The sequence below is a fragment of the Coffea arabica genome, chromosome 7c, assembly GCF_036785885.1.
Source record: "Coffea arabica cultivar ET-39 chromosome 7c, Coffea Arabica ET-39 HiFi, whole genome shotgun sequence".
Taxonomy (NCBI): Eukaryota; Viridiplantae; Streptophyta; class Magnoliopsida; order Gentianales; family Rubiaceae; genus Coffea; species Coffea arabica.
Window position 1 is genome coordinate 18,039,439 of NC_092322.1, and position 25,651 is coordinate 18,065,089.

The following is a 25,651-nucleotide window of genomic DNA, read 5'->3' on the forward strand; positions in this document are numbered from 1 at the left end:
AAAAGGAAGATGGCTTCCAGACAACTAATGAGAATAAGATAGTTACTGAAGAGAAATTACAAAGTACTACCAACAGTTATTCACTTCTACAAGCCATGTTAGTCTAGATGTGATACTAGATGGTATTTCTGAAACAATTACTTCTTAGATTAATGAAAATTTAACTAGACTTGTGGAAGAAAATGAAATAAAATTTGCTATATTCTCTATGAATCCCAACAAGGCCCCAGGGCCTAATGGGATGGGTTCTCTCTTTTTTCAAAAATACTGGAGTTTAATCAAAGAGGATATGGTAAAAGCTAGTAAAAGTTTTTTTCATTCTGGCCACATGCTTAAAGCATTGAATCATACTACCATCTCCCTTATTCCCAAAATTGGCATCCCTACTGATCTAAAACACTATGAACCTATGAGCCTATGTAATGTGCTTTATAAAGTCATTTCTAAAGTTGTAACAAATAGGATCAAACCTATGCTTGAATGTTGCATTAGTAAGAATCAATTAGCCTTCATCCCAAACATACAAATTTTGGATAACATTATTATCTCCCATGAGTGCATGCATTTCCTTAAAAACAAAAGACAAGGTAAGAATGGTCATATAACTATCAAACTTGATATGTGCAATGCATATGACAGGGTGGAGTGGGGCTATTTGAAAGTAATGATGGAAAAGATGGGGTTTAATGAGACTTGGGTGAACTAGATCATGAATTGTATCAATTCTATTTCATCTCTTTTAACATTTATGGAGAAACAAAGGAATATCTTAACCATTCCAGAGGATTAAGGCAAGGTGATCCTCTATCACCTTACCTTTTTTGCTATCCTCTGAAGGGTTCTTTAATCTGTTAAGGAAAGCAACTGATCAAGGACAGATAAGTGGTCTAAGGATAAGTAGAAACGGGTCAGCAGTTACTCATCTTTTCTTTACTAATGATGCACTTATCTTCTGCAAAGCAAACAAGAAGGAAACAAGGAAATTGATGGGAATACTACACCAATATGAGCAGAAGTCTAGTCAAATGATCAATTTGAAAAAGTATCAATCTTCTTTAGCAAGAATGCTAAGGAAGATATCAAAGAGGAAATTTGTGCAATCATGAGAGATGTTCAACCAATCAAGCAAGGTAAATACCTAGGTCTTCCCATGGTGGTTACAAGGACCAAAGAACAGGTGTTTGGATTTATAAGAGACAACATCAAGAATAGGCTGAACAACTAGAAAAACAGACTTCGCAGTACAATAAGGAAAGAAGTGATGCTAAAGGCCGTCACTATGGCAATGCCAACACTTGCAATGTCATGTTTCAAGCTAATAGCAAAATTATGCAAAAAAATTGTAAGGCTAATAGCAAACTACCGGTAGGGAAAAATAGGAGGGAGGAACAAAATACACTGGTGTTTCTAGACTAAAATATAAAAAGAAAGGAAGATTGGAGGACTTGGATTCAAAAATCTTCAATGTTTTAATAAAGCTCTTCTTGGAAAGCAAGTTTGGAGATTGATTCGATACCCAAATTCGTTGGTTAGCAAGATTATGAAAGCAAAATACTTCCCCAAGAACTATTCTTGATTGTAAAGTCCCAAAAAATTCATCTTGGTTCTGGCAAAGTATCATGATAGCAAGGGACATTGTCAAGAAAGGAACAATGAAGAGAGTAGGTATAGGCAAGATCATCAATAGCAGGAAAGACAATTGGATCCCTAGCAATCCAAATGGAAGGCCAACTACTATGAGACCAGTGGATTGGGAAAAGCAAAAAGTGGGGGAGCTGATCACCAATTCAATAGGGTTGATGTTGAGAATATTCTAAAGATTCCAATTAGTACTTCAAGAAGGACAAACAAACACCATTGGATGCACAATAGGAAAGGGGAGTTCACTGTGAAATCATGCTATAGAGGTCCGTTGAAGAAAGAGGAGGAGAAGCAACAAGAAGGAACAGAGGAGGCAGGAACAAGCTTTGATGATTCCAATGCATAGATTTGGAAGGCTGTATGGGGACTGAACACAAAGCACAAAATCAAGATCTTTATTTGGAAGTATATCACAGATACATTGCCAGAAAGAGAGGTAATATTCAAGAGAATAAAGCAAGGATCTCTAATTTGTGCAAGATGTGGAGAGCAATTGGAAACAGTAGAACATACACTGTTTCACTACCATCAAGCCAAGTAGACATAGCAACTAGCACCAATTCAGTAGGATGGAGTTCAGAACCAAACTGACTATTTCAGGAAATGGTGGGTATCAATAGCTTAAGCAAGAAGGAGAAGGGATGGCCAAAAACACTTGGCCCTGACTGCTAACATCCTGTGGCAAATTGGAAGGACATAAATGACATAGAATTCAATGGCAAGCAAAAAGAAGGAATTAGAATAATTCAACGAGCAAGTAGTAAACGGATGCATGGAGTAAGAAGAAATTGTTAAAAAGAAGGAAAATAGAAGCACAATAGAAACAAGGGGAAGGAGGAAGGAAATAGTAAAGTGGAGAAGGAAGGAAATAGTGAAGGGGATAATACTGAACTCCAGGTAGCTACTGAAAACAACAAAAAGGCACATAAGTTGAGAATAGGAATTGTAGCTAAGCAGAATTGAGATCAAATTCTAGCAGAATGCTAGTGGAGAGAAGCTCAAAACTAAAAGCAAAAATGAGGGTGAAGCAATAAGATTAGCTCTGATTAAATTAAGAGAGTAGCAGTCGCAGCCGGTTAGAATTATATGTGAAAAAAGGCAACTCATTGCTTTGATAAGTGCAAGAACAAGGAAAGACATCCAAATGTCTACATTGGAGGTAGATATCAATGCATTAACTAGTTTGTTTCAATTGTACTACTTTTTGTGTAGGAATTTTTGATAATATGGATCTATGTAATAGATTCAATTCAAATGCATTAGGTATATTTAGAGATAAGGAGAGAATTTTTGCTACTCCTTAAATGTCAAGGTACACTTTTGTAAAGATGATTGAACCGTTGCTCAAATACTATAAAATTTAGTTAATTCAATAAAATCCTCTATCATTTAAAAAAAAAAAATCCTGCTTTGAAAAATTACGAGGCAATGAAAAGATATATATTAAACATTACACCAATTCATTCAATCATGGTGGTGAGAAATGTTGAAAAGAAACTCCAAAATTTCATATTGGTTTATTTTCTATTGACCATTAGATTAATCTTTATTTCATGCTCAAAGATGGGAACTTGGGGCACTCTGGGTCTTGGGCCTTCAAAATCTAAAATTAATATTTATGATTAGGTTTTTCTAATAGGTGCCTATAGGGCACCCATTAATATACCTAACATTCATCTAAAGTTCTAAACTATCATGTATATACACATATTAACAATTATTACATTCTTTTGTATTTCTATATTTTTCCTATTTAATCTTATCTACCCGCTTTTATATTTATATACTTTCCTTAATTAATCTTACATTTTCAAAAATATGATAATTGAAATATATTTTAATGACTGTACTATATGCACCTGCTAGACAGACCCTTTATGACTTTAACATAAATATTTTAACTATTAGTAATTATTGATAGGGGTTAATTCTAAGGAGATACATCTTTTATTATAAATGGCAAGGTCCTTGTCAATTTAAATGTATCTATGATACTAATTCATTAAAGGCCTTTCGGAGTATTATAAATAAAAGGATTCAAAGAACATTCAATGACTTTTCACTCTTCTTCTCTTCTTGATCAAATGAAGTTCTATGAAATCATTCCAATTAGAGATCTTGAATTCAAATTCCCGTGCCCTCTTACCAATTTCTTAAGTTCCATACTGTCTATTGCTGAAAAAAAAAAGTAAGATACGATTCTTATCCCATTGGTTATCTTTAGTATTTGGCATGTGCATTATCATGAAATATTCTTTTTGTAATGGACTAAAGTCACATGTTTATAGCTTCAATCCATACCCTAATACATTAATGACTTGTACCACGAGCATTGATAACTTGTGTTATTAGTGTTAAAAGTTACATCAGATTTGGATTTAGGATATAGAGGTATGAATTTAGTATCACCCTTTTTTTTAATTGTGATTAGTTATGATCAGTGCAAGATATAAATAATTCATCGATGATGTTTTTACATATTATTCATATTTACGTCATGAAACTATTGCATTCCAACTATTTAATTCCCATTTTAGTCTTTAAAGACTTATATATGTTAATTTATTACAATGTGATAATATTCATTATATAATATAATGATAAAAAAAATAAAATAATAGGTATTCTTTGGGGTAGTATTTAAATTTTCTCATGAATATGATTATAAAACTATTCATATTCATTTTCAATTCAAGATGAAAAAAAATGCAGCAACATATTTTTACACAAATATTTTATTACTTTTTTTTTATCAAATTTAATAGATTTACTATGTAATGATTAAATTTACACTAATCAAAGTTACCATATATAGATAAAAAGATTAATTCAATTTATTAAAAAAAGATAGAAGTTGTTAGAAAAAAGATTACTTTTAAGTAAAATTGATTAGAAGAGAGTTAGATGAAAAATAGGTAAATTCCAAGTATTCATTGACCCATTAATTCTCTTCAATTAAATGTGCCACTTGCGCATGCACATGCATACATACATACATATATATATATATATATATATAAGTGTGTACACGCACGCACGCACACGTGCACACACACACACATATATAAATATTATATACACACAATATATGTGTATGTGTGTGTATATAATTCAAGAATTCAAGAATCAAATTTCAATATCCATTTCCAAAACTATTTTACTAATTTTTAAAAATTGGATATAAATTAGTTTTTTTAAAATTCGGTTTTACCAATATCTGATATCCGACCTAGGCTAGTTATTCGGTTTTTTTTTCCTGAAAGTTGAACACCCCTATTTTCAAACATGATTTTCTTCTTATCTTTCTTTCATCCACATGTCCTAATCTAATTGAAAGTAATTATTAGTTTTTGATTTGATGGAAAAAAAGTAAGGGTTAAAAAAATTTGGCCAAACCTAAGGTAGGTAAAATGCAAGCAACACTTCTATATATATAATATCAAATTATCGAGAAACTCACCTAACTTTTGAAATGATAAGTTTTTGCTACTCAACTTTTAAGAACATGAAGTTATTCGCTCAACTCCTAAACATGTATATTTTGAGTCATTCGATCTATTTCACCATCAAGTTGTCACATCTAAGAATTCTCATAAATCATGGAACATAAGCGAGATTCAGATGTAGATTTGACAGTGAAAACAAATAGAAGGACCCAAAACATGTTTGGAAGTTGAATTAATAACTTCCAAAAATATGCATGTTTGGAAGTTGAATTAATGACCCAAAAATATGCATGTTTGGAAGTTGAATTAATAACTTCTTACTCTTAAAATTTTTTTTTCCACTAGCAGCAACTTCTAACCTAGCCTAGCCTACTCCTACTCCTAAGGGGGGGGGGACTTACTTTTTTAAGGGAAGCGACTCTAGGGAATGGGCCAATTGAGTCGGGGGAATCTGATGGGGATTTAACCACCATCTGACCAGACGGGTGCACCACTCACCCGCATGGATTTAGAACACTCCTCATATTGAGGCACATTGATGAGAGGCAAGGTTTGAACCATTGACCTCTCACCCCACTATATACAGTAGTGGCCAACTCCTTTATTGGGAATGGCCAAAACATATCATTTCAAAAGTTTGATACATAACCGGATGATTTGCTCCATTTACAAATATTCTCCTGCAAGCGCTCATTTAGTCATTTTGACCAAATGGTATTGGTTTCTTTGTACAGCAAGCACTAAAAAGCCCGAACGCCTTTTGTTTCTAAGTTAGGCCCAACATCAAGACCCTAGCCCAAATTTGGATCCGAAAGCAAAAAACCCTTCTCCCTCGTTCGTCTGAAAATGCAGAAGAAACGAACAGCTCTCCAAAATAGTTTGTTTGGATAGGAAGAATTTGTGTGATTTGGATTGCAAATTTGTTTTGTATGATTTGTAATATGTGAAGATGTTTTGTTTTGGATGTTTGTAATTTGAATTGTGGCAGTCCGGAGGGAGTACAATTTAGTGCGTAATTATGAAATTGTCAGGAATGAAACAGATTTCACTTCCTTAGTCAAATTTTGGAGTGCGGTCCCACTACAGGAGAGAGATGGATTCTTGAATGCTTTTGGCACTTCACCAGAGTGGTGTGTATGGGCCAATTATATGAAATTGACCGGGTCCCACAGTTTCAATTCACTTTACGAACGTGACAGGACAATCCACGGCAATTGGCAGCTGATGAATTGGCACCTGATGAATTTTTGTTGAGCTACTTTGCAGTGGTCAAATTTAACAATTCGGTTTCTGGGGGAAACCCATCAAATTTACAAAGGACGATATATACTATGAGTAACATGAAAAATCGGCCAGGTGCAGAGGATTTCCACGTTCGGGCAAGTCTGTCCACCATCTATGGAGGAGAATGCTGGAATTCTCTAGTATGCGCGGCCCATGCCACACCCTGATGATTTCGGTTTTTTTTTTGTTTGCAATCACCTATAATTCGCGGGACGGCTTAAAGCATGAGTTAAACAATTGACGCGTTGTTTTATTTAATTTGTAACTATTAAACAATTTTAAAAGAATTAGGAAAGGTGTCTGAGTCGAGGAAAATTTGCCCTAAGTTTTACAGCAACGCTTGTCTAGAGACCGACATATAAAACTCTTTACTTGCTGATACAAATAGCAAACGACATGCAACAACTATATTTGGCACATACGGGATATAGAATTACAAATATAGAATTACAACGACAGACAACAACCATATTTGGCATCACAAGATATATAGTTGGGCATGACAAATTATTAAAGGTACACTTATTACTGTAGGAGCCTCTAGCGAATATCAAATCATGGGTTCAACTGTTTCATGCACGTTGTCGTCTATTTCTATAGGCATTGAACATATGCGTCGCCAGTGTGTCTCTCATGGCAATCCATTGCTCAACAACTTCAGGCGGAGAATGCAATGGCTGTATCTCGGGATAAGGAGGAATTGCACCATGAATATCTAGATCTCCCTCCTCCGCGTCAGCAAAGTACATATCATTCGGCTGTTGATCCCTAATGAAGTTATGCACGGCACAACAAGCAATAACTACATTTATCTGTGTTGTCATCATGTAGTTCGGAACGGCTCCCCTTAAAATGGCAAATCTCCTTTTTAGGACACCGAAACTACGCTCTATGACATTCCGTAGTGCAAAGTGCCGGTAATTAAACAGCTCTTTCGCAGTTGCAAATCTCCCCCTCCTGCGACCACTAACATTAGCTTAGCGTCCCCTATATGGTGGTAAGAAATCGGGCAAGTTTCGATACGCGGAGTCAACCAAATAATATTTTCCTAAGTCAATTATGAGATACGACCGAATTAGTTTTGACCATTTCTAACTTTCGGATCATTCGTACAATTTATTGAATATCGGTACGATTTGATAAACAATTTGAAGTGTCCATTTACGCCAGATTTTTCAATTGAAAAAGGCAAAACAAATATACTTGCTAAGCCAAATTTAAGACAGCAATTTAAGAGATCCAATATATATATCATTCGGTCTGCTAAGGATTGGGATAAAAATATGCAATTGCTTTCCAAATTTACGTGAAGGGAGGGATTACTTGTATTACCTGTAGGAGGCATGGGGAAGTGATTTGGGCCGGTCAAAGCCCCATCTAAGACTCGGGCATCATGTGCACTTCTTTCCCAACCGGCATACACGTACACAAATCGCATATCATGGTCGCACACAACCAAAATATTTTGCGATTGTACACCGTGTCGATTAGTGTATGCCACTTGCTGTTCTCTTGGGGCATAAGCAGGTATATGTGTCTCATCAATAGCTCCAACGCAGTCCTGAAATTATAAATTATTAAAATGGACATATTGTGGTGATTCATTGAAATGGATCTGCATTAAAATGTCATTAAAAAAAAACACTCCAGTGGCATACTCTTCGTCCATGTCACACCCAAAATTTCTGACAGAAGACTTATCTCTACTGCAGCGTCAAAACAAATCTACCCAATTTGTTTTTGACATCAAGAATCCCCCAAACGTTGAACAAAAGATTTCCTGTATCACTTTTTTGTTTTCTTTTCTGGCCAAAGTTCATCAAACGCATGGGAATAGGTGAAAGGGCTAAAGAAGAAAAAAGTTCAGGTTCAAAGAGGGACAAGTGAGAAAGCTATGAGGATGCATAAGAGGAAAAAGAAGGGTATACAGTGTGAAAAATTGGCATTTAGTTCTATTACGTGTGGAAAAAAAAGGCATTTAACACTGTCAAGAAGGCTATAGAGACAATTCATGAAGTATATTCATAGAGTAAAAAATAAGGCATATACTTGGATAGAGAAGTAAAGTCATCAAAAAGGGTAATAGCTATGGTTGAGTGTAATTAGGATAATAGGGCCAACTAGTAGCCCCCATTTGGTTTTAAAATGATGTGCTCATCCTCCTAGTGTTGTTAGACAAAATTTCAAGCCAAAAATTCCACAACCAGGCGAAAACAAGAAAAGATATGGCATTTCCTTATTTTGTTAATTATTTGATGACCTAAAATATTAAGGACAGAATTACATATCCAACCAATAACAAGTAGAAATTCTTAACAACAACATTAGGTGGTTCCCTTGACGTAAATTAAAATATTCATGTCTATTTATAAGCTATGAACATGAATAAATAAAATAGTTGGGAGATTAGAATGTCACCATACTTGAAAAAAAGAATTTTATATATAGAGGACAAAGCATTTGGAACAAAGGATTTTTTGAATCAACGAGATAGGATTTTGAATGTCACCGTACTTCAAACCAAGGATAAAACCTCGTGTCATTAAGAATTTTCGGATGAATTTCATCCTGCCATCTTGGAGTAATTGCGAATTGCGCGAAGGTGCATAGGCCCCGAATGACTTCGTGAATATTTCGATGCACTGTCTCCGTCGAATGGTTAAATCGATCAGCAATCATACGCATTCTCATGTTGTGGCTCATCATGACCAATGTCATCGCAAGTGCCTCCTCTATTGTAACCCTTTTCTGATAATTTTGGGGAACAAATCCGCATTCGGCCAAAAGTTGGCACAACCTCATGAAAGAATCAACGTTTAGCCTTGTTGCATCTATGATCCGGGTATGGTGGCCTGACAGTACTTCCTCAACCCAGTGTCGTCCTGACAGCGCAGACGTCCTGCATGGCACCTTCTGGATTGGACCTCCGTATGGTTCTGCATTTGGTCCAAATAGCAGCGCAGCACCCGCAGCAAACAGAACATCCTCTTCGTCCGAAGACGAGCTGGTCCCCTGCTCATCCCCGAATTCGCTCATTTGGAACCTTTCCCACCAAATATGTTGCCAGGAACAAGTGCTTAGCCCAAATAGAGGATGCTATATGAGAGCTGTGTGAGGTCTGAATTATCACATGCTCTCTTTCCTTTTTGTTATTCTTAAGTTCCTTTTAAAGGCATAGCATATTATCGGACTATGGTCTTTTTTGCATGGGGTCCAATGGCCTAACATCACGTGAATAATTGTCTGCAATTATTTCACCGTGTCGATAAGTCATCTTTGGATGCCAAAAAAATGACCTGTAGGCAGCTTTTGCCAGGCACAAATTGACGTGCGTTCTGGGAGTATCTACTTTCTTGCTCCTCCCTTTTGGACTTTTGTGTAGATGGTGGCCTTGCATAATGAATATGGTAACGTTTGAGTATGTGCAGAGCTTCTCTACATATGCTTGACTCATATGTTGAAGATCTTTTCATTTATATGAAAAATCGAGTAAAAAAAAATAACACATGACTTCATTTGCTTTTGTTACAAATCACTCGTGCTTCATTTGCTATTTTCTCCTGCGTACCAAGTCCTGACATTTCAAGAGTTTTTTTTTCCAACCAGGATAGGAACGAAATCTCGTGGCATCTATATTTGGCAGTAGAAGAGTAGTATATGAAAATTGGCAAAGAATGTAACCGGCAATTGAGTAACCATAATTCCTTCCTTTGCCAGAGGCATGATATGTATATATGTATTTGACTTCTCTACATATGCGAACCAAGTATATATATGTCAGACGGCAAGTCCGGCAAGCTCTCGTGTTTTACTCCTGTACATAGCAATCAATCTGCAACTACTAGCTACTTATTAAATGTTTAATACAAGAGTAACGATAATATATATAACTCCAAGCCAAAGTTTTAAACGAAACAGTTCCAATTCATTCCACCGGGAAAATGGCAACTCAACATCGACAAATTATACAAACTAAATAATATTTGGCAGTAGATAGAAAATCAATTGCATTGGTACCAAAAGTCCCAAACAAATCTTTTTTCAATGGTGATTAGAGTCAAATGAAATAGCGCAATTTCATTCCAGTTTACTCAGTCGAAAGTAAGCTAAGCCGAAGGGACACAAGCAAGGCCAAGTGTAGTCTACTTTCCATCGGGTCCCTTAGGAAGGGCACTCTGTAGAGTCTCCAACCAAAACTCTTGCATCTCGCGACTGAGACTCAGGAAAGTCTTCCGCCACTTGTCATCTTGGAGTGCCAAAACTACAGCCAGCTTCACCCCTTTGTCCAGCTCTTTGAACGATTCCACGACCTGGGCTGCCATTTCCGGTCCAAATTTCTCCTTTTCAGATTTTCGGCGACTCCTGATATGCAGCTTAGATTTCGCTAGGGTGGATAGCGAGTTGGCACACTCGACGAATGGATCAGACGTAGTTCTACTTGACTTGCTTCCCTGGGATGCACTCGGGCCCGAGCTCGTTATCCCTTGGCTGCTTGAACCTCGCTTCACTCCAGCAATTGGAGCATCTTCATCGAAACCAGTCCCCTGCCTGGCATTGTACATTTCATCTCCCAGGGGCGATGAGAAAACCTGCCCAGAACTTTGCCCAACTCGTTTGCGTGGATTGTAAATTGAAGGCGGTACTGAAGATGCTTAAGCTTGACTCCCTGTGGCGGTTTTTGCTTCAAAGACCTCGTGCAGGATTGCGTATTTGTCGACGCATTGGCCGGATCTAAAGTATCCATAATCCTTGTTCTCCTGAATCAAAGACAAAACAAGGACTGAGAAACAAGAGTATACAAATCTGATGTAAACTGGTTTTTTTAAACTAGAGAGGACAACAGGTACATTTCAAGAGTAGTATATGTTTCCTTAATCAACTAATAGATAGAATTTGAGTTCGACAAAAATCCTTTTTTGGAACAGAATTGTAGACAAAATCACAATAATCCAGCCTTAACATATGATATGCACGCATGCAGCTACACTGTCCAGAAGTAAGTTTCGCCACTTTTAAGAATACTATTATAGATTAGGTGACGAATACTCAGAAAAAAATGCATGGTCACGACTTCTTTTGAGCACAATTCGAAGATGAATCTGTCGTGACTTTATTCTTTTACAGCCTATTATGGAATATGCAGTCTAACATACATCGATACGCGAAAAAATATGTCATGGACAGGTAACCGAATAGTGAATGATGGCAAAAAGAATTGGCCAAAGTTTTTAGTTCTGCTTTGGAACTGAATTTTACGTCGAAAGGAAAAAATACCAGGCACAAATTGTTCCATTGAGAGGGTTCTCCCAAGAAGCACCTCCTATTCTCGTCCCAACCAATACCAGTTTCGGAAGTTTGTCACAGACCCTTTAACTTGACAAAGCAGCGCCAAATCTTCTTCAACCGTGCGAGTTTAGAATGGTACACTGTCCATGCATATTGCTTCCCCCAGGTGGCATTCAAGTGCGCAGCAAGCTTCATCCAATTGGCCTCTGATGCAACGTTTGGATTTCACTCCCCACTCCGTTTCCACTCGACGAATGTCATACAGAAATGAATCTCCATATTTTCATCCCAATGGGCCTTTGCCGTGGTGTGGTCTCGTGGCATCTGAAAAAAGGAAACCAAATGGATTGCTAAGCATTAATAACAATCTGGTTGAAGGAAGAACAATTGACAGATTACAAGATCATGGCAATTCATCCTGTTTATCAAAGCCACTGCAGCAAAGCAAGTGCAAAGCTAGAGTACGAATTTCAATGCCCACCGAAACAGAAATACGGTTTATCCAGTGAGACGATCTCTATAAATTTGAACCCATTATAATTCATAGACATGTTTTAAATATGGGACAAAGTGATAAGAATATTAAGGCTTAAAAAAGCTGGTGTACAAGTACTCATACAAACTATATTATACGGTAACAATTATAGAGATCATGGTCGCATACACCAAATAGCAATACTTATCCATGGACTCGGGAATGGTTCGAGATAAAATCTAGTCTGCCTAAGAATATAAGAGCGCAGGTAATTAGCTTTTACTACTCAAAAATTTTTATTTGGGATTGATGAATGGACTGATTTGAGAACAACGGCCAGTTAACTTGGATAGAGTCCAAACTTACTCTGAAATAGTTGATAAGGGACTGGATGTAGTCGTTCGAGTCTGTGACGGAGTGGACGGATGAAGCTTCAGAAAGACGGGGTGGAGTAGTAGGGCCGGACAGTGATCTCCTCCGCTTGTTGGGCATTTACTGGTGCTATACTTCGGTCAAAAGGTCATGGCACGTATGGACCTCAGACTAGATCATAAACCACCTGAGGAATATTTATTGCAGCAGGCAGATATGCTTTTGTTACATGTGGAGGTAATATCCGAGAATGTCAAATTATTATAAAGAAAGGATCGGGAACTACTACTGGGTTTCAAATATTTCCCTATGCATCCATTCGATATTTTGGATCAGTTGGGAAACTATTTTGTCGCTTTGTAATTATTAATATGGCCGGCAATAGAAGGCAAAGTCTTCAAAACGTTAAATGGATATAGTTGAGTGGATTACATAGAAGGCAATAGAAGGCAATAAGGGGTTGAGTGTGAAATATTGGGATATAGTTGTAACCATCAAGTGTGATAAATGGATTACATCAACAACAAAGGCATGAAGAAGCATGACAGATGAACATTAGGGCAGCTATAACCGAGGAATATTCTAACCTCTTCACTACTCTTTATTGAATTCATCATAAAACCAGATGAGACCGAAGGAAATGAAAGACAAAAGACAACCGGGGAAGTTTAGGGTAAATGAGAATCGCATAATAAAAGTTGTACCAGCAGCTTCAACCAAAAAGTAACGAGCACGGCAGAATCAAATATGCTCACTGGTACTTCTAGGTGATCGGGGAATTAATTTTAAAATATGAAATTTTAACATGATTAGTAGATCCTATATCCGGATCTGAATTATATAAAGGGAACCTATTTGACAACATCTATGAAATCGTAAGTCGTAATTTTCTAGACTATTAGTACGGATACCAGCAATAGCACCAACATTTTTAGCATTTTGAAGATCGTATGAATGGCCTGATATAAATTAAAGAAAAAAGGGCCCCAGATTAAGAAGAAAACTGAATTGGGATGGCTTCCAAATTGTCTCTTTTCTGTGAATATTTGGGAATGTCCGAATATATGCGTAAAGGAAAAAATTTTGAAGGGCGGGTGAATGTATATTGGGCAAACGAGGGAGGGGCTTTGGGATAGAGACCTACAAAATACACACTTAAGAATCCCGGCCAAATCATGAAATTGAGTCGCACAACCATATTACCAATCTCAGACAGGAAATGATAATATCAAAATTATACCTGCCAAATCTGATTTTAACTTTATACAAATCTGGCCTTTAGATTTTCCGCAAAAGATTTCTGGATTTCTGATTTCTGCGTTCGGTATCCACAACGCCGTCTGCGCCTATGGCTTTTAAAAACCCAGACGATCTCCTTCTTCGTTCAAACCCTTTAGAACAAACCAAGCGCTTAATCAACCCACTGTGACAGCCAACCGATTTCTGCAAATATATTTCTTCGGTACTTGGTCGCACAAGCAAGTTAGGCAATTTAAGATTTTGGGGTGAAATGCTTCTGCAGGAGGAGAGAGCTGCATAGAGTAGTTTTGGGGGAGAAAAGAGTTAAACGAAGGTTTTGCAGGTCGTTTTATTAGAAAGACCAACGAACGGATCACGGGGCAGACAAAGCATGGGTGTCTGGCCCTTGATGGGATATTAAATTCGCATTTCTGACCATTTCACGTGAATGAAAGAATTTCTCTTCCTTTAAAAACTTTTGTGGGGTCAACCAACGCCGCTAACCAAAACTTGTAGTCTGAGGTGTCCAAACAAGAATTTCAAAAATTAACTTGCTGTAGTAAATTCCGCTAACCAAAATTACTATCCAAACAGATTTAGAACACTCATCCACATGGATTTAGAACACTCCTCATATTGAGGCACATTAATAGGAGGCAAGATTTGAACCCTTGACCTCCCACCCCACTATATACAGTGGTGGCCAACTCCTTTATTGGGAATGGCCAAACCATATCATTTCAAAAGTTTGATACATAACCGGATGATTTGCTCCATTTACAAACATTCTCCTGCAAGCGCTCATTTAGTCATTTTGACCAAATGGTATTGGTTTCTTGGTACAGCAAGCACTAAAAAGCCCGAACGCCTTTTGTTTCTAAGTTAGGCCCAACATCAAGACCCCAGCCCAAATTTGGATCCGAAAGCAAAAAACCCTTCTCCCTCTTTCGTCTGAAAATGCAGAAGAAACCAACAGCTCTCCAAAATCTCTTTGATTCTCTCTGAAATATTTTACCAACGAATCAAATGTATTTTTCTTGTACTTAATATATGTACTCAAATATACAACTGCATAATTAAAATTATTAAAAGTCTCAGGAAGCAAGAAAAATTGCATAGAATTCAAAAATGGCTCCAAAGCAGAAGCAGATGAAGCCGACGCCGGCAGCGGCGACTCCGACAATCGCGATAGAGGATCTTTTCACATCTCTTGATCGCCACATCCAGCGGTCTGAGTTTAATCAAGCCATCAAAGTTGCAGATCAAGGTGCAATTTTTTCTCCTTTTTTCCTTTGTTGGTTATGCAATGCTGATATTTATGGAACATTTCGAACTTCGATCTGTTTATCATTTTTTTAACTTTTGATGCAGTGCTATCGGTTGCACCTAGTGACGAGGATGCTTTGCGATGTAAAGTTGTGGCGTTGATAAAAAATGATAAGATCGATCAAGCCTTGACGACAATTCAGGAATCTGCCAAGAAGTTTCCTGTGGATTTTAGCTTTTTAAAGGTAATTTATTTGCATTATCCAGTTTGTCTAAATTTTCCAGTGACTTCAGCTTCTTTTAGTGGGTGGAGTTGACATAGCTCCCAGTACGATTTATTTGTTGTATGTATTTGTATTGCATTTGTTTCGATCAATCTAAAATAATTTCTTTGCTCTTATGTCCCATCGATCTAATTACTAGACTTTTCATGAATTTCAATCTGAACTTGGTATCTATTGAAAGAAAAGCATAAAATCAATCCAGGAAAAAGGATGTGGGCTACATTTTAATAAAATCATTAGCAAACATTCCGAAGAAGTAATTGATTGAACCAGAAACAGGAGCTCCACAGGCACTTCTCGAATTTCTAAAAGGAATAGTAAACTTCACCAATTTTTATGGCCTCAACCATAATATAAAATGGAAGTTGATAAAGTATAATTCAAGTTCTTAAAATTATAAAACAAGTGGTGAATATGCAATATGTGACTTGCCTGAGGGAGATTCCTCTTATGTGTGGTATCTCCTTAGACAACCAGTCCACTATGTCTATGCCACTTTTCATAGAAAGTGTGTATACACGTAACAAAACGACTTCTTTTCTTTTCAAAGAGGGATTAAAAAAATGTGACTTAATTAATTAGTGAGAAGATGAAATGATGCAAATGTTTAGTTCTATGTTTTGGAAGGTTCATATATAAGAATTGGATTCAGGAGCTACTTTTGAATTGATGCAGGGTATTGGCCTTGCTTAAGGTTTTTTTTCCTCAGTTAATTAGATATTTTGCTTCATTTGCTCTTCTGTTTTGGATGGGGTAAGTTTGATGCTGTTAGTCTTGATATTCAATGTCATTCTATATATAACGGATTTTAATTTCTTTCTGTTGAGTCCTGAAGAGATGTCATTCTATATACAGTGGATTCTAATTTTTTGCTGTTGAGTCCTGAATAGTTATATGCTGAACTGCAGTTAACTGGAAAAGTTGGTCTTTAACTCTTTACTGTTCAAAAAACATAACTTGCCAATGTTGGCTTACTGTTAATTTTATTTAACCTGACGGTTTTAAACTTCTTAACAATTTACTGGAGTGGCTGACTATGCTTATTACGTTACTTGTAACTTCTGGAAACGTTTAAACAACTTTGTTTTACCTGTAGAACAGAAGAAATAGATGACAATTTCTGATTGGCTAGATTAACTTCCATCTCAATTTTTTCGGAGGAAGAGGGAAACTTGATGGAAGATCAGACAGTTTGTCGCGGGTCCAAGTTTACTTAGATTGACTGCATTTAGGATGATAATGTCCTGTCTGTCTTCCTAAACTTTGTTGGCTTCATATTTACATTTTTAATATGGATAACGCATATTAGTAAAGACCACCTTGTGTGTCTTGCATGAGCTAATGACGCGAGTCTGCATAAGTCAATATTTGGTGGTTGTTACATTCAGCATTGACATGTAGTTTTAGGTAGCTTTGGTTAGATGGGGAGGGGGTTATTGGCCGGAGTATAAACCTTTTCTCTTCCCCCTTTGGAGAATAACTTGTAGGATGATATACTTTGAGGTTAACTCATAATGTCAGAGTTTTTACTTAGATACTCTGTCAGCCCGATAGATAATTTGATACCTTCATTTCCGGTCCAACCTGAAACAATATTGTGAGTGCGTGAATAAACATGCCAATCATGTTACATGCCTGCACAGGGCAATCCTACAGTTTCTGGAAAGCAGCTCTAGATATTGGTGCCACTGACTTTTTTCTTTATGAGAACATTTCAACTCATAGCAGTTAATATGAGGGTAGAATTGATAATTTTGCACAATCAGTATGATAATTTAATGAGATTGAAGGAGTAAAAATTGTTAAAACATTACAAGAAATACAGATGGTAATACTGTCTGCAAACTGAGTATATTTCTTGGCTTTTCCTTCATTTGGAAATTTTAAATTTGATCCTTCATATGTTTGTCACTTGGCTGAGCTGTACAAGTAACTGTTTGTTCTTCTTTCTCTTGTCCTTCTATGTCTGTTCAGGATTATATCCCATATTTAATTGACAAAAGCATTGCTTATAAGCTGTATATTATTGCATAGATTCTCTTATAACAATTCTAACAAGATTTCACTGTTGTATTTCCTCCTAACGGCTAACAGCCAAGTGATTTATCTCCTTTTAATTCTCAGGAATAGTTTTTTGCACTTGGTTCTTATAGATTATCTGAGCATGGGATGTTCTTTGTGAACATCATTTTTTCTAAAGTGGCAACTTTCCATTGAAATTTTTATGTTTTTAGATATTTCAAGATTTTGTGGGTTCCACTGAACCGGGTTGAATGTCTCTTGGATTTGCCTAATGTACTGAGAGCTTCAGTGAGTTGAGGCTGCACCTTTGCATCGGGAAATTAGAAAGATTGTCAGTAGGGCTTTTTTTTTCTATCTGGTTTATGTTGATTAGATAAACAAGTGATTCAATTGATGCACTAGGTAGAATTTAGCCATTTGAAAGTGATTTCATATCTAGAGTAAGTAATTATAATCAAGTTTCCGAGTCACATCAAGGCCCTCCATGTTCATTAGTTTTTAACTCCTGGAGTGTTGTAACAGAGATGCGGGTTGGGAAGCTGGTAAAATCTCTATGATCTGGCAAGAAAAGGAAATACATAGAACCATTTTAAGCAAGTCAAGCCAATTTTAGGTGGATACATCTGCAAGTTCAAACCAATGAGTACAGTTAATTGTAGAAATAGTGTTTTGCGTTAAACTTTGGGCCTTTATTATTCTTCCCTTTCTATGTCCGATTACTATTGTAGCTGTCAAAATTTGCCTACATGTTTCCTTTACTTCAGACTTTTGCCATCTTTGGTTCTGGCTGGGGGAGGCATAAAACTTTAGAATAGAGAAGCAGGTACACGATGTTGTTAACTAGGTACCATTTTAAAGATAGATGTTTGGTTGATGAAGAATTATTTAAGATAATTGTGGGCTCAGTTAAACTGGGGATATTCTGCTTTCCTGGAAAGAGAGGATGCTAAATATGTAAAAGGGACTGAGTCAATGCTGTAAATTACAATGAATTTTGTGTAATGCTTCACCTTTTTGCTTTTAGGTCTTGTTTTTCTGGTAGTACATCTTTGATAAATCTTTTGTGTAGTTATTTTTAGTATGTGGATGGACGATGATATCTTTTTCCTTGTTCAGATGGCATTATTAGCCCCCCCCTTTTTTTTTTTTTCTAAATTTTCAATATTCCTCTGAAGGTAGATATTGCCCTTTTTTACTGATCCTTTTTTTTTTGGCTTCTTCTCTTTGGAAAGGCATACTGCTTGTATAGGCAAAATAAGCTGGAGGAAGCATTGGAGTCCTTGAAAGGACTGGAAGGGAGTACTGAGACTATGCTGTTAGAATCTCAGATTTTATATCGTCTGGGGAAAGTTGATGCTTGTGTGGATGTTTATCAGAAGCTCCTTAAGTCCAAAATTCAGTCATTAGAAATAAATGTTATAGCGGGTTTGGTTTCTGCTGGTCAAGCTAATGAAGTGGAAGGAGTGATGGACTCACTCAGAGTTAAAGCAACTAGCAGTTTTGAGTTGGCATATAACACAGCTTGCTCATTGATTGAAAGAGGCAAGTATAAGGATGCAGAGCAACTCCTGTTATCAGCTAGAAGGTCATGTCACTTTCTCAATTCTGAAGCTCATTTTCTCAATTAGACAATAGAGAGGGAAGTTGCTTCCATGAGTCTATATTTTCTTTCAATATTTTATGCCTTTAGAAGCTAGTTATTTATTGTCAGTGTGTTTGTGGATCAAAATCTGCTTTGACCTAAGTGGTAAAATGAAGATCTAGAGCTTAAGCAGGATTGTCTATCCCCTTTTATTAGTTATGATATCTTGTATTTTATGTCCCAAATTATTTGTCATGGTTTAGAAGGGACATAGATATAGACAAATATTCTAATTTTGTCCTTCATACAATTCCAAAAGGAACATTAGACTCAGTTTCCAAAAAAATGAAACAAACCATTTTCACGTTTAAAATTCCAAGAGCAACAAACAGTATCTGAATTTAGATTGAGGGGGAATCACAGAAAAATTATGTTGCTAGCCGGTCAAATAAGAAGTGTGTAAAGTAGTGTGCTAAATTAACCATGACAAATGAAAAGGAAAGGAGGGATTAGTAATGTTTATATTTTTCAAGCCAGACTAAAATATTCATATGTTAGTCTGCCACTTGTTAAGCAAATTCGCAATACCATTATCAAGTTTTCCACACGAGTGATGAAGAGACTGTAGCAGAGACCATGAAACATTGTAAAATCTAGTTCTTTTTATGCATTTAAGAAAGTAAACTACCTTGCTTTTTGTGTTTGCACTGTCTTGATGGTTATGATTGCAATAATCTTTTTCTTTTTTGTGGATTTATTGATGCTTGTTTGGTATGGATGGATAGTTTTGCTGTAATGATTTCTATGGATTGAGTGTAAAGATGCCAAAGTTTGCTCTAAATTCATTTCGTCTGCAAAGAGATGACAAGATTTTGCTAATCATGGTTTCTATGGGTTTACCTTTTTACTTGAGACTTCTTAATGGGTGGACATTTTGTTTAAAATTGTCTACGGTAGGAAATCACAAGGCTGTATATTGATTTTTTTGTAACTGAGCCTTTTCTTCTTTGTAATTGTTTCTAAACAGATTAGATGAGATTTTGCTAATCATCCTTTCTAGTGGTTTATCATTTCACTTCAAAGACTTTTTAAGGGTCTGTCTATTTTAGGAAACAGTTTGCTGTATCTGTAATTATTTAAACTTTTATGTGTTAATGTTGCCAAAATAGTTCCTGATGTGTTCATGAAATTCTTTTGTTCGCAAAAGTAAAATTGAATTAGATGCTGACTTAGATTTGGTGACTTTTCAGGCTAAAAAAAGCATACTGATTTATTTGACTTCTAGATCAGGACTATAAGTCAGAAATCTGTCTTTTTTATTATTCATACATGCAGGACTCTTGAAAATTTTGGCCAAACTGCTACCCCCAAAATGTTTAAATAGGCTAAAATCAGAAATATTGTGAAAACGTATAACACCAATTTAGCAATTTCCCCTTTTGTACGCTTGCTTCTACCAAATTTTTTATCTGGTGTTGTTTTTTATTGCCTTGTATGTGTTGATTAAGATTTTGTCTTTCTTTCTTTATTTCTTTTCATAAGAGGTATCCTTTTGAAGAAGCAAGTTCACTTGAATTGGTTACCTTTCCTATATTATCACCTACATAGCTGCTCTATAATTTGTTAGCCGTCGGAGGCTGTATAGGAGCTACAGTTGCAATATAATTGATAGTATCTATTATGTTCTTGGAATACTTTTATTGTTGAGACTTCGTTGGCATCGTTGTTTCTAGCGATCCATTTTCTTGAGAAGGTTTTTTGTTCCTTGAATTCCCTTTATTGCAGTTGCTTCTACAAAGTTGTCTCATTTCTGCTTGTACTGGCTTGTAGGCTAGTGCAAATAGCTTAACTTATGCTGTAAATATTTTGGTGAACAAATGAAGACACAACTCATTATATGGCATAATTCTGTTACAGTAAAATTTGTTTTAGGTTCACTGTTCTAGCATCCATTACTTGAAATTAGGGTTATGTGGAGTCAGAAGGTTTACTATGTGGCTGAATTTGATAGTATAGAGCAAGGTTAGCTATACACCAAGTATTGCTTGTGTTTGTTGTAATTTATGTTGCAGGGAAGGGATAGAATATGCTGAGCTCTACTGTACCTTTTGCCTGCATTGATTCTTGCATAGTCATTTAAGTCTTATCTTCCTTATCTTGTACCAGCATGCTGTGGCTTTGTGTAGCTTTCACTTCATTTTTCATCTGATATCGTGTTTACTTTAAGTACTTTGGGTTCCACTAAATTTGTCCATTCATTTTCGCAGAATTGGGCAAGAAACTCTAATGGATGAGAACTTTGCTGATGATGAGATAGAAAATGAGTTAGCACCTATAGCTGTTCAATTAGCATATGTTCAGCAAGTAAGATGATTTCTAGAGAAGTATTTGATTTTTCTGTGGTAGAGACATCTATTAAGGTAACTCGGTATTCTCCAACAGATGCTAGGAAACACACAAGACGCGCTTGTATCTTATACTGATATTATCAAAAGAAACCTGGCAGATGAATCATCGCTTGCTGTGGCAATAAACAATCTTATTGCTTTGAAGGGTCCTAAAGATGTGTCTGATGGACTGAGAAAACTTGATAGGCTAATTGAGAAAGGTGATGGAACACAAAGCTATAAGCTTACTCATGGACTTGACCTAAAGCTCTCAACAATGCAAAGAGAGGCATTATACACTAACCGTATGCTGCTACTGCTTCATTCTAATAAGTTGGATCAGGTAACATGTTTAGGAACTTGCATTGATCAGATTCTTGTTAACAGCATAATGAATTACACGTGTTGTTCATTTAATGGTTCCCGGATCATCTGTATAACACATATTAGTTGAAAAACTGCAGGCTCGTGAACTAGTTACTGCGCTGCCTGGCATGTTTCCTCTCAGTGTAATGCCTGTTCTTCTTCAAGCTGCTGTGCATGTGAGAGAAAATAAGGCAGGCAAAGCTGAGGAAATACTGGGGCAGTTCGCAGAAAAGTTCCCTGAGAAGTCCAAGGTTATCCTGCTTGCAAGGGCACAGATTGCAGCTGCTGCGGGTCACCCCCAAGTTGCTGCTGAGTCTTTGGCAAAAATAGCTGATATCCAGCACATGCCTGCCACTGTGGCCACGATCGTGTCTCTCAAAGAACGAGCTGGAGATATTGATGGTGCTGAGGCAGTGTTTGATTCCTCAATTAGATGGTGGTCAAATGCCATGACTGAAGACAACAAGCTTGATATCATCATGCAAGAGGCTGCTGCTTTTAAGCTTAGGCATGGGAGGAAAGAAGAGGCAGCACGCCTCTACGAGGAATTGGTCAAAAGCCATGGGAGTGTGGGAGCTTTGGTTGGCTTAGTCCAAACTGTTGCCCATGTTGATATTGAAAAAGCGGAAACTTATGAAAAGCAGCTTAAACCGCTACCTGGATTAAAGGCAGTTGATGTGGATGGCTTAGAAAAAACTTCTGGAGCTAAGCCCGTTGAGAGCGGTCCCACTGCAGGTATAGCTGAAGCATATGATGCCAAAACCAAGGAGAAAACGAAGAAGAAGAGGAAGAGAAAGCCGAAGTACCCAAAAGGTTTCGACCCGGCAAATCCAGGTCCTCCCCCAGATCCTGAAAGGTGGCTACCTAAGAGGGAAAGATCGAGTTACAGACCCAAAAGAAAGGACAAGCGAGCTGCTCAGATTAGAGGTTCTCAGGGTGCAGTGGCTAAGGAGACAGCCACAAATGTCAATTCAAAATCAACCCAAACTTCTAGTTCCAAAGGATCTTCGCAGAATGCTAATGCTGAGCAATCTAAACCCTCGTCCAAGTCATCGAGGAGGAAGTCGCGTAACTAATTGGATCAACAGCTGCTGTTTCTTAGTTTTCGGGAGACTGGAAAAGTTTCCTGATTTTGTAGTCTATATGAATTATGGTCAAAGATTTTTTTTTCCTGGCTGGATCATCAGCCTCTGCAACCTAGGAATTCATCAGGTCATTCACCAGCTGTTGATCTGCACTGGGCAGTTAAAATTTGCTGCCAGGGCACTTTTTATGTTACCTTTTAATGATTTTTGTTTTATATTTTTTTTTGAGCTTCTTTTTCTAAGGACTTGACTGCTGAAGAGATTCAATTCCCTCGTTTCCCAGTAATTGGTTCTTCTTTTCAACTGTGAGCAAAAGGGTAGACATATTCATTTGTCAATGAATCAAATTCATTTTATACTATAAAGGAACAACCTTATAATCAACATTAATTTTTCGTAAGCCAATAACAAATTAATTTTCCAAACAACCATCTGTGCTGAGTTGGATAGTTCCTCTATTAAGTTAACTTATTTAGTTCCAATTTCTTTATTTACTTTCTTTTTCTGTCGTTGGGTTAAACAAAGCAATCTCAAATCACCTTCATCATGTATCTCTCTTAGTTTGGATTAAAATCTTCACCATTAGTTGGTTGAATTCAATTTAATAGCATCTTTTACTTTCTTCCTTAAATAAAATGACATTAATATTTTATGGTCTTCCAATGACAATTTCTTTGTTAATAGTTCATTAGAATACATTATAATACTACACAGGTGTTTAACTTTTGACCAACTTAATAAGTAACTAAGCCTAGTAATCTAAAACTTATTTAGATTAACTATACTAGAAACCACTATTTTGTTTGTGGAGGAAAGCAAATCGAGTGCAAGTAGAAGAACATTTTAATGCACATCACCCTAATATTGCTAGTTTTCGAGGAGAAGAGCTTTGCCCTATCATGAACACATTTGTTCATAAATTATTGACACTATTAAATGTTTTCAGTAATTAGAGTCTACTATGAGAGCTTATCAAATAAATCATTTTGAGCTTCGAATAGATAAAATGTAACTATGATAAAAGTTCAATGGGTTTAGTGCATTTAACCCTAATTTAAAATTCCTCAATTAACCTCTCGTTTCCTCAACTTTCAAAATTAGGCAAGTAGTTTAAGACCTCACATTTATACAACTTTTGTTAAGCCACCAAAGAAGAGACCATAAATGCGACCAATTTTAATTACAAAAGAAAACTCTTAATCACAAAAGAAATGTACTATGATACGGTTATAAGCACTAAATAAATGAATCTATTTAGAACTTTATAACTTGACCATAAATGCGACCAATTTTAACTTGTCTATAGAAGACGGGTATACAAAATGCTAAGAAAGTTGGAATAAAAGATATCGATAATTGTTCTCCTTTGATTAAATTAGACTAATACCTATATTGGTAGAATTTTTATAGTACTTTAACTCTCCTTGCAATATTTCCAAATTTAAACCCTAGGCTATAAACTCAATTTTTTTTTTTGTGAGAAAATTTAATTTTTCATCCACAAGAGACTTGGTTGGAGGTATTTCCTTGTTTACATGTAATATCTAAACTAGATGTCTGTTTACTTAAATGAATAACACGAAAATAAGTCATAAACGCTTATAACCTGACCTTCTTGTGGCCTGAGTGCTACTCTTCAAAACAGAAAAATCAACCTGTCAATAACTTCCTTTCTCCCACAATTTGGCATGTGCCACCACCACTTAATATGTGTCAAGAACCAATGACGTGTGTTATAATTTTGTTTGTCCAATGCTGACTCATCACTTTTCTTGACCATATGAATAGCCTTTCCTCTTTTATTTTAAACATTAATACTGAAAAATCATCCACACAATTCTGTAAGAAATGTGAGGAGAGTAAGCAAACAAGTGGAGAACTGAAGCAACAACATCTAGAAAGCAAGAAGGACAAGGAGATACCAAATAGAGGTAAGTTTCGAGACAAGAACATGCTAAATTATGCTGTGTAAATATTGCATTCATATTACTACTATATGACTACTTGCATATTACACATTGAGTGTACAGTTTTAGATCTACATCCATAATAGTAGATATGCTAGTCTCATGTTAAAATCAGATCAAGTAAAATTAATAATTGTTACTCTTAAATGGTTAAAAACTACTATAAAGCATGCTTTTATTTTGTTTAAATGCTATATTGTCGTTTAAGATGAATATGCTAAATTGTCATTTACTTGACCAGCATATTCTTGTTACCATAAATCTTACTGTGTACTTTATCGCACTATAAAGCGACTGAATGAATCGGCTTGTAACAACTCCAAGAAACTGTTGAACTTGTGTTTTTGACAAATCTTTTTCAAGAAAATTTGTAATTGATTGTCCAACATGCTGCTCAGGAGTACATTTTCCTTCAGAAATTGAATTTCTTGTTTTCCCAAAATCATTTTCTTTTCAGAAATCATGATACCATATTGCTTAACAATATTATGAAAATCAATAAGCAATTGGATGTGTTCTTCTCAAGTGTTACTGAAAAGAAAAATGTCATCAATATACACCAGTGCAGTGTGAAGAATAGGCTGGAAAATTTTTATCATGGCCTTTTAAAAAAGTGAAGGTGCCGTCTTTAGGCTAAAGGGCGTCACTTTCCACTGGAAGTGATAATTTGGAATGCAAAAATCAGTTTTATGCCTATCTTCTGGATGTATTTCCAACTATCAAAATCCAGATTTAAGATTTTCTTTTGAAAACTATTTTGCTTTTGAAATCTGGGCAAATAATGTAAATCTGTTGGGAATTGAAAATTTGTCATCCAGAAGAAAGATGTTTAAAGGCAGATAATTAATTACCAGTCTCATCTTACCTGTTACCTGTTCAGATCTTTTGTTGACATAGAAACCTTGGCATGCCCACTGGGAATCAGATCTTTCAATAAGACCAAATTTCA

General features: G+C 36.2%; 1 protein-coding gene and 1 long non-coding RNA gene across 2 annotated transcripts; one reads left to right on the forward strand and one right to left on the reverse strand.

The window, feature by feature from the left end:
* Positions 1-10,422: 10,422 nt before the first annotated feature.
* On the reverse strand, positions 10,423-14,165 carry LOC140010203 (uncharacterized). Its single transcript, XR_011817477.1, has 4 exons — positions 13,745-14,165; positions 12,499-12,691; positions 11,646-11,981; positions 10,423-11,128 (listed from the first exon to the last, which is right to left on the reverse strand). It is a non-coding gene; the product is annotated as an uncharacterized lncRNA (long non-coding RNA).
* Positions 14,166-14,665: 500 nt separating this feature from the next.
* On the forward strand, positions 14,666-22,977 carry LOC113699170 (uncharacterized). The gene is made up of 6 exons (XM_027219315.2): positions 14,666-15,010; positions 15,115-15,254; positions 18,548-18,900; positions 21,165-21,261; positions 21,340-21,627; positions 21,749-22,977. The coding sequence occupies exons 1-6, from the start codon at positions 14,872-14,874 to the stop codon at positions 22,724-22,726; spliced, it is 1,995 nt and encodes a 664-aa protein (XP_027075116.2). The 5' UTR covers positions 14,666-14,871; the 3' UTR covers positions 22,727-22,977.
* The last annotated feature ends 2,674 nt before the right edge of the window (positions 22,978-25,651 follow it).